General features: G+C 35.6%; 1 protein-coding gene across 1 annotated transcript; it reads right to left on the bottom strand.

The window, feature by feature from the left end:
- Nucleotides 1–5,758: 5,758 nt before the first annotated feature.
- Nucleotides 5,759–6,460, bottom strand: LOC149541689 (WD repeat-containing protein LWD2-like). Its single transcript, XM_089795650.1, has 2 exons — nucleotides 6,216–6,460; nucleotides 5,759–6,167 (listed from the first exon to the last, which is right to left on the bottom strand). Exons 1-2 carry the CDS (start codon nucleotides 6,458–6,460, stop codon nucleotides 5,759–5,761), a joined length of 654 nt encoding a protein of 217 aa, XP_089651776.1.
- Nucleotides 6,461–10,443: the final 3,983 nt, after the last annotated feature.

Here is a 10,443-nt window from a genome sequence, read left to right as displayed (position 1 = left end):
ATCTATACAAATCTTTATCTCTCTAGTTTTATTCCTCACTGGCACAATATTAGCAACCCTGGTGGAGTGATGAATAGGATATATAATCCTAGCTTGCAGCATTTTGTCAATCTTCTTGAAGATTGTTCCTTCAACTATAGGGTTATAGTTTCTTTGTTTCAGCCTAAATGGTATTGCTTCTAGTTTAAGATGAATTTCATGTTTGAAATTTCCACCCATGAAATTTTTAAGGTCTTCATAGATCCAAGAAAATACATCTTGAAATTCAATGAGTAATCTTTGGATTTCTACCCTCTCTTCTGGTGTGCAAAAATTTTCTATGTTCATCATTTTTGGACTAATTTTTTTCCATATATTAATTACATCATATTCACCATAGGTTTTTTCTTTCTTATCCCTTTCTCTCTTTATGTATGCATCATGCCTATCAAAAATATTTTTGAAAGAAATTAGATGAGGTGGAATCTTATTACCTTTCAATTGAATTATATTAGGATTTTTTTTTTTTTTGTCACCTCTCATTGGATCACCATTTGCATTAGTGCTTCATTCAAAATACAAGCCTTCCAAAGGTTCAACCCCTTCAATGAATTTTGGTATGTGTTTTTCATCTTGAAGCACCTGCCAAGAATCTTGATTATCAGGAACATTGAGTCTGAATAAAACTTCTACTTTATAGGTTTGATCTTTAAAGTCAAGATGTGGTAAGAGCAATGATATAGAGACTACCAAAGAATCAACTCTTGAATTGAATTCCATTTGTAAAAATATAATTGAGAAAGCATACAAACTCTGAATTTCATCCCACACCTTATTATGATAGTTTTTCAATCTTGAGCTCTTTATTGCATATTGGTTTTTGACTTGCCTTGCTACCAACTCTGCATCTCCTTGAGCTTTGAGTATCTTGACTCTTTTTTGTTTTGTTGAAATTATACCAAGGAGAAGGGCTTCATATTTTGTAGTATTGTTAATATTCTTGAAGTCTAACTTATATGCCAAACAAGTCATTTCTCCACTAGGTGATGTCAGCACTACTCCTACACTTGAACCAACATTGGCACAACTGCCAACAAATTTCACAACTACTCATAATAAACTTGCTCTAATTCTTCTTGAATGTTAGGGGCATCATATAATAGCATATAATTACCAAACTACATTTCATGATACAACATTTGAGACCTAGGATCATCTAATTTTAGGATAGTATACTTTTCCTTTTCTTCTGGTTCTAGCTTCATCTATTTGTCTCCAACTTGAATAGTAGCACAAGACCAGTCTAGTTTTATGTCTCCCCCCATGTCTTTGTAGAAAATTGTGCTTAGGAGCATTCCACAATTTGTAGGGATGTCTACCACTAGAATACTGAGTTTAAGTCTTTTAGAAGGGTAGGCAATAAAGGAAACCTGAGCATCTTTTATCTGTCCAAGCAAGTGAACTTGTTCTACATCCATTGAGTAACATCTACCAAAAGTTTTAGTGAGTGGAAGGCCTAGATATTTCTCTACAGAAGTTGGCATAACATTATCAGAGGTTCCTAAATCCATGATACAGTTACTCAATCTATTTCCATTGATAAACAAGGAAATGTAGAAGGGGTCTAGTTTTTTATTTGGGTATGTGGCTAAGACAATATATTCTTCTTCTTGAAAAAATTAGGGGGGGGGGAAATCTTCATCAGTCAAAGAAGTTCCACTAGTGCTAGCTTTAATGTGATGACCAACATTAGCATTAATACTAACATGTCCTCCATCTTTATTATTATAATTCTCAACTAACCTTTCCAATTTATCAAGATTAGACTTCAAGTAATCCAATTGAGATATCTGAATTCTTACCTCTTCATAGTATTGTATTATGTCAAAGGAATCAGATGACTTACCTTTGTGCTTCTTTTGTGAAGTTGAAGGTATCATACCATTGTCTTTATCTTCTTTGTTTAATGGTGCATTGTTTTTTATAGGAACTAAATTGTTGGTCTAATTTCTATTCTTCTGACCTCTATTCATTACTATTAATTGAGGTCTTTCCACAGTTGCAAAGAAGTCAACTCCTATCTCTAAATCTAATTCATACTCCAAGAATTTTTTTTAGAGTCGCCACAAGGAGTATGATTATCCTCACTTTTAGGATATTCAATTGTTTTTTCTTTATTATCCACCTTCTTGTTATATCTAATCATGTCAGAACATGTATCTCCATCATGATCTACCCTTAAGTAAAAAGAACACATATTTTGTCTTTCTGGAGGGGCTTCAATTGCTAATCTTTGTTGAGAAGGTGTTATTTTCAAGGTCTTACCTCCATTTGAGTATCTAGAACCTTCTTGATGAGGTTGATGAAAAGAATGAGCAAGCCTATTGATTTGTTTCTTCAATGAAATGAACTCATTAGACAATTTTTAAAGCATGGCCTCTATATTATTAGAAGTGCTTGTTGTATTACCCATGGTTCTAGGTTGAAGTTCTCTCTTCCACTTACTAGAGGCTATCATGTCATTCTCCATCTCCATAGCTAGTGTCTAGGTAGCTTGTAAGTTTGCTACATTTTCTCTTCTAATTTGATATCCTAGATCAGGAGGCATAGAGCTAATGTAGGAAGTCTTCTTATTATCATCTGTTGGTGCACTTGTAGTAGGTACTCTTTTAATGAGTTTATTAAACTTTGCATTAAAATTCCTCAAAGAAATTGACTGTTCTTTCTTTATCTGTGCTAATTGTAGCAACAATACTTGTGCATCCTTTGTAATTTTTTAATGTTCTTCAAACCTTTGTTTCATAGTTTCCAATCTATGGTGCATCCTATATGTAAGTCTTGGAACCAATCAATGGCATTATCTACAAGGGTATCTACAAATTTCCTAACAACCACATACTTTTGTTGAGAATTCACCACACCACAAGCTTTATGAAAAGCACTTAGGTGTTGTTCTACAAATATGGTACCATCACCATTAAATCTTTCGAATTTCTTCCTTAATGTTCTTGTAAAATCATTATTGGCTCCAAGGGAGAGAGGACCAATAAAATTTCCCAAGGAAGTGCCATAGCTACTAGTACAATGATCTAGTTTTTTTGGAAAGTAACAAAAATTGGAAGTGTTGCACCAATCAACAACAAAGCATCAAAAATAGAAGGAATGAAGTCCTAGAAATAGGAGGAGAAGAATATTGACTTCTCTTTGTTCTAGTAGGAACAACTACAGACAAGTGAGTATCTTGGAGTTCCTTAGTCAAAGGTTCCTTTGAACATGCCCTTCCTCTTCTACAAATATCTTCTAGAATAAGGAAGTTGACCTTCTTGAATTCCTCATATATTGGGTCAATCCTTCCTCTTTCCTTGACACTCCTAATATACTTGGGATCTAGGATGTATCAAATGTTTTAGAAAATGGTCTTTTGAGATTACCTTAACCCCGGTGATCAAGGAAACTTTACCAGTCTCCAACTTTAAATTAGTTTCTTCTCTTCAGCAAGTTGAGGCTTTAAAATTGGTATCAAGTTCTTATGGAAAACACCTAACTTTCATAAGACCTTTTCTTCCAACTCAAATATATATACAATTAGAGTGCAAAATAATATGAAGGAAAATTCTTCAGAACATTCATTGCAATCCTCCCTAGTAGAGTTGCAAAAAATTGTTGGTTAACAATTTGTTCTCCTATTAGATTGTATAATGTCACTCTTTTATACCCTATCATTTGGATAGATATAAGGATGTTCCCAAAAAATGGACCAATGAATGTGTTCTATTACAACCCTCTAAATTACAAGGTACAACTCCCTTATGACTTTCAATGATATGCAATGAATATGTCCTTATTAGATCATAAGTGTTAGAAGTTGTAATATTTCCTTGGTGTGTTTATAAACCAAGGTTAGAACTCCTTTCTTTATTGTTGTAATATATTAGGATATAAGCCAAGGTATCCTAATATATTTCTTTTTTGTCCTTTTTCCACTACATCTTATTTTGTCATCTAGTGGAATATGTGAGGACAAATATATATTGTAATTTTTAATTTTAGATTATTCCTCCTTAAGAGGAATCTCACACTTGGCCTCACACACTTATGAATGGTGGCATTCATAGACATCGGAGTTACATTCCAACTCCTCTCTCTCATCTCTATTTAAGAGATGACCCTCTTCTCTCATTTAACAATGAGGTTTCTTCCTCTTCTCAATTATTGTATGAGCAATTGCTCTCTTGCTCTTTCTCTTTTCCTTCTTAGGCTTTTCATGCCTCATTCATAATGTCACAAGGGGTTTTCTTTGCTTTCCCCTTTCCAAATATCTTGTCTCATGGTGTTGGAGCTTGAAGCTTTCTCTCTCCTATTTTATGGTAATATATTTTCATGCATTTACTCACTTAGATTCTTTCCTAGTTTTGCTTATTTACAGATTTCTTTTTCCATTTCTAACATGGTATCAGAGCAGTTTAATCTTTGTTTTGAGTGTTTGCATGAAGGTACGATTCGAAGGAGATTCTTGAGAGAGATTTCACTAATTTCTTCTTTAATCTTCTTAAGATAGAAGAAATTGAATTTTTTTTAGATTTGGCTAGTTTACCGCCAAACCCGATTAACTTTTTTGTGCTCTAATTTGTGTAGGTTATTTCTTATTTTATATTAGTTTTTCATCTAACCCCCTTTGGCAGGCTTGCCGCCAAAAGGTTTTCCTATCTAGATATCAATTTTTTTACTCTTGTTAATAGTAGATCAAAACATTTCTTTATGCTTCTATAAAACAAAGGAATTGTTCATTTTATTTTCAGTTTGAGTCATTTGGAGCTCTCTTTAAGAAATTGCTCTTTTTCTAAATCATTCTAAAAATTTGTAAAATGGAAGTCTTTGGATGGACTTATGCTATTGCTGAATTTCTGCATATACGTAACCGTTACTGGAATTGCTGGACGGGCACTCAACAAGGCCATTGATCATCATTATGTTTCTGGACCTAGAAGCAGCATTCCAGTGGGGTTTTTTTTCTCACCATTGTTTTTCCCCCATGGGAAATAAGGCCACTAATTTTATGGTCATCTTCTCTCTATTGCTGGAGCTGTGGGAGCAGCTTCATGTCTGTCAGGGCTTTACCATCTTTGAATGTGGACAGCAGAGAGCTTGGCTTCAAGTGCTTCTTCTGCCATGTAAATGGATCTCCTTGCATGCCGATCCCATGAAAAGAAGTGTAAGAGCCCAAGAATATGCATGCCTAAAACCATATTTAGACATCACATTAGTTGGTTCACCCTTTCCTTCCTTATATATCCAAATATCCGTTGTTTGCTTCCGCTCAGATTATCCAATGCTTGGACTTTTAGACTTTTGGATAGGAGACCTTGAAGGGCTCCTACTCTTATTTCTCTTGTGTCACCTTTCAGATGGTGAACGACTTTTATGCCTTTTGTGAGAAGGTGAAGGACTTCTGCACCTCCACTTTGATGTTATGCTAACCCTTGTGTGCTCCATCTTTTTCACATCATGGCTGGCTTACCACAAAATTTTCATAGAGTGATGATTGTGTTAGTTGTTCACGTAACTGGTAGAATTTTTTTTTTGGAGTTTTTCTTCATAGACAATCAAATAGTAAAGCTTAATCTACTTTTGCAAGCTTTCCAGCATTTGTTGTGATTTCACTAAAAATATTGCAATGCTCCGTACACCCAGGCATCAAGTACATAGGCTCTTAATTGACTTTCAAGCTCATCTGATTGAGCCACCTGTAAATAATATTTACGCCATGCATCTTTATTGTTTAGTTGACAAAACCAAATGGTGACTGATTCCTGCTACCTCCTTCACCATATTGTTCATTCCATTTTCTAAGTTCATTCATGCTCTCAGCATCATAAGCAACCGATGCACCAACCTTGCTTTTTGCCTCAATAAAATCATCTAAAGTAAGCATCCGTAGAGAACTTGATGGGTTTGTTTGTCCTCCAGCCTTTTTCTCTTCTTCCAAAAGTTCTTGGATAGGCCTGTATGCTGCTGCTATGCATAGGTTCTTTAAATGTGTACTACCTTCGGTTGCAAGTGCTTTCAACTCGAGCTGCACATGGGGCTGGGTGCTGGAGCTCTCGTAGATGATGGTGGAGTGCTCCTTATCGTGCAGGTCGATCACACGGACAGACCCATCAACTCTCACTAAGGCAAAGATGCTCGCGCTGCCCCAAGCAATGTCATAGACTTCCTTTTCATGCGCGATGAGCTACGTGTCCACCACGCCCTTGTCAATGTCCCAGATGGTGCAGGTTGTTTCGATGATGGATGTCCCGATGCGCTTGAGTTCTGCCTCGTTCCAGTCAAAAGAGGTGAGCGGTTCAATCCCTAATCCTCCGAGACAACGAAGACCACCGATATTAGGCATCATCTGCCACAACACAAAACACCTAGTCTCTGTGCCTTTCAATGAGCTTTTCATCATCTTGCTCTCACTTTCGCACTCTGTCACCACCATTTTCACCCTCCCCATTGTGTACGAGCTCTTGATCGCATTCTAAAGCTTCGCGCACCCAGTTGCCGCAATGTACTGGTGTACAATGTACTGCGCAGAGGACGCTTCCTGTCCAAATCAAAACAATAATGCACATGTCTTTGGTGGAGAGTTTGGGAAGAGGAGCAACAGAGAGGGCAGGCAAGAAGCTAGTTATAATCGATCCTTCTTGTGTCTGCATTGAGTGGATCAACATGCTTTCCCAACAAGTAAAACTTGAAGCTGGAAAAGCTCCCCAATTTTATAGAAATGTATTCATCATTGTCATTGGAGAAGTGATGCAGGAACTCTTGCCGCTCTAGAGCCTTCATATCCTTAAACAGAGCCAACTCTTCTTCTTCCTCCTCTTCTTCCCTATCTTCTCCAGATGAACTCATACTTCTCTCCTCACTGCACTCATCATCTTCTTCCGTCATATTTGACTCCATTGATCTCTAATCACTCCATGAACGACCTTGGATGTTGTACTTGGTTCATGTGAAAATCGATCAAACTTGTGTGTCATTTTTTTTTTTTTTTTTTGGTTGAATCGATTGAAGTTCACGTTTGTCCCTGACTTGAAAGCTGAGGAAGCTAAATAGATCAAAAATATGTAAAGCCAGGCTGCAACTTGCAAAAGGTTGGTAAATAGCCGTGATCTACGAGCTTTAAACATTTAACTTCTAATGACGGACATGACCGACGGAGGAATAATCATCCCAACATCGACCTTGCTCATGTACAGAAACCCTCGATCGTTTCTCATGAATCTGTAGTTGTGAGCCAGGGCAAAAATGAATCCAGCTGCGCAAGCATGGCCACAGACGGTTGCAATCGATGACAATTTTATGCTCATGATGAATGTTTACAAGAGCTCCACAAATTTGTTCCCCATGGCTCGGGATCGAGTCTCCTTGAGATCCATTCGAGATCGAGGCCGTTGGAAAAGTATTTGCCGCCATTTGTTACAATGATCGCAGAGGCTTTGTGAGCATTCTGATTGACATAGGTGATTGCAGAAATAATGGAGCCCATGAATGTAGGGTTGAATCGATGCTCTCCATCGCCTGTCATCCTCAGGATGAATACATTCTTTTGCAAATCCTTGCTCCACATATCTTTATCTTGATTATTGTCGCTCAAATTTTTGTTACCAAACCTTTGCAAATGCTTTCATATTTGCCTAAATCTGATACCTCTGCCACAAATTTTGAACCCATCATTACTTTAGCTAGGAATCTTCTGCCATGGCTGCACATCTTCTGGGTAGAGGAACTTTCATTCCAGCTGTGACTGTCTCTTACTATTCTTGGAGTTCTTTACAATTTTTTTTTATATTAAAGCCGCCATTACTAATCTTTGGTGTAGGTCCTTTTCTAAATTATGAATAGTCAATGGCTGCTTGTTTTTATTCTAACAGTATTTATATTTTTGATCAAGCATCAAGGTAAGTACCTCAAGTCTATTTCTTTTAGAATAACTGTTTATGTTTCATCAATAATTTGGCTTCTTGTGAGCTAGATATGACCTCGTTTCATTGAAGGATTTCATATTTTATGTATATTTATTCAAGCATATATGGGGGCCCACATATATGCCCAGATAAATATATAATTTATGACTATAATGATTCAAAAATTAATCTATACCTTTGCAAAATGAATTTAATACTCATGTTTACCCTCAATGGAGTTTTATACCTGATATCTATATTTAGTTGATCTTCCTTAAATCATTTTACTTAATTGGATTATGAGTAATCTTACACATTTGCCTTCATTTTGATATTTTGATATGCCCATAGTTGCACTTTTATGCCTTTATAGCATTGTTCTATGCCCATGTTGGCACTTTATGGTTTTATACCATTGATCTATATGATTTAAATGATATTTTGAGTTGCATAGGGAGCAAATTTCTTTTTCAAGGATAACTATGTAGGTCCCCTTAGTATAACTGATACATAGTTTCCTTATCTGGCCCATGGCGTATCCCTCCATCCTATATTGGTATGCACTCATTTATATGGAGTTTCCCTCCATTTGATCCTATCTATTCCATTTTGATAGGATAATATTTTTATGGAGTTTCCCTCCATGTTGTTCCATTTTCTGTTCCTCATGAAGAGGATGTTATTATTGGAGTTTTCCCTCCAAATTTAGATGATTTAATCCAATTTGAAGGCAATATGTTGTTATATCCTCATAATCCATTCTTTTGATTATCCTACCAAAAATCATGATTATTCTACTTTGATCAGCATGTCTCTCTTTTTACTTTATTTTCATATATTAATGTGATAATGATCTGCATACTTTATTGCTTAGATCATGAGTCATGCATGTTATGGATTGATCACCCATTAACTTGCAGTGGGATGATTCATTAAGTGGACTGTCTATATCCACATGATTGATGCAATGTTGATGCACATATCATTAGTTGGCCTTGTCTGTGGTCATTTGTGCATTAGTATAATATTCTTTTCATGAGAGCATTGATCAAGCTTTTTACTCAATTTGTCCTTGTTGACAATATTTTGAGCATATACTTTATCTTGATATCAGGTTATCTCCATTGTTTTGTGGTAACATGTTGTTTCTCTATGAGACTTTTATTATCCTTATTCAAAAGGATTTCGAATTTGCATATATGATGGCATTCTACTTGTGGATATTTGTCTTGTTGTTCTCTTTTTTTCAGGTGATCCATCAAGGAACCTTCATGGTTTTCCACATATGAAGAGGTGTCTATGCTTCCACTTGATCACATACAAAGGACTCATGTACTTCTCTTGGATCTACAAATGTACCATATGACTTGAAGACAATCAAATTACTTCATCTTGAAGATTAAGTTGCAGATTTTTGTAAATTATGGGCTAATACCCTTTGATGTAATTACCCCAAGTAAAGATTAAAGGGGGGTGTTAGAAGTTGTAATCTTTCCTTGGTGTGTTTATAAACCAAGGTTAGAACTCCTTTCTTTATTGTTGTAATATATTAGGATATAAGCCAAGGTATCCTAATATATTTCTTTTTTGTCCTTTTTCCACTACATCTTATTTTGTCATCTAGTGGAATATGTGAGGACAAATATATATTGTAATTTCTAATTTTAGATTATTCCTCCTTACGAGGAATCTCACACTTGGCCTCACACACTTATGAATGGTGGCATTCATAGAAATGGGAGTTACATTCCAACTCCTCTCTCTCATCTCTATTTAAGAGATGACCCTCTTCTCTCATTTAACAATGAGGTTTCTTCCTCTTCTCAATTATTGTATGAGCAATTGCTCTCTTGCTCTTTCTCTTTTCCTTCTTAGGCTTTTCATGCCTCATTCATAATGTCACAAGGGGTTTTCTTTGCTTTCCCCTTTCCAAATATCTTTTCTTATGGTGTTGGAGCTTGAAGCTTTCTCTCTCCTATTTTATGGTAATATATTTCCATGCATTTACTCACTTAGACTCTTTCCTGATTTTGCTTATTTATAGATTTCTTTTTCCATTTCTAACAATAAGTTTTGAAAGAATAAGCTCTTAACCTTAGAGCAATAAAGGATAACCAAATTTTTTACAGGCACAAACAATTTAGAAAAAATATATTTGGAAAACCTATCATGCCCAATGAAATGATTGTTGTAGATTATATTGAGATTTTTGACTCTTACTGCTATTCTAAGTATAGATTAACCATCTAAATGCAAAAGAGGAAAGGAAGAAGAGATGCACATGAGGGAAAATGGAATTGATTTAACTATCAATCTTGAATGAAATGGAATCCAACAAGTAACTAATAGATTCATCCACATTTATCCTTTAATTTCCAATGAGACTATCTAGCATGTTATGAAACCAGTAAGAGAGGAAGCAGAACCATATATGAAGAAAGTAAATGGAATTATCTATGCTGCAAATATCAAAGTGAAATGGAATTCAGCTAATTATCACATGATCACATATAAT

This window comes from Cupressus sempervirens, chromosome 8 (genome assembly GCF_028749045.1).
Source record: "Cupressus sempervirens isolate cs-2001-9-10 chromosome 8, ASM2874904v1, whole genome shotgun sequence".
NCBI classification, from domain to species: Eukaryota; Viridiplantae; Streptophyta; class Pinopsida; order Cupressales; family Cupressaceae; genus Cupressus; species Cupressus sempervirens.
Note: the sequence above shows the minus strand (reverse complement) of the source record. Positions and strands in the feature narration are given on the sequence as shown.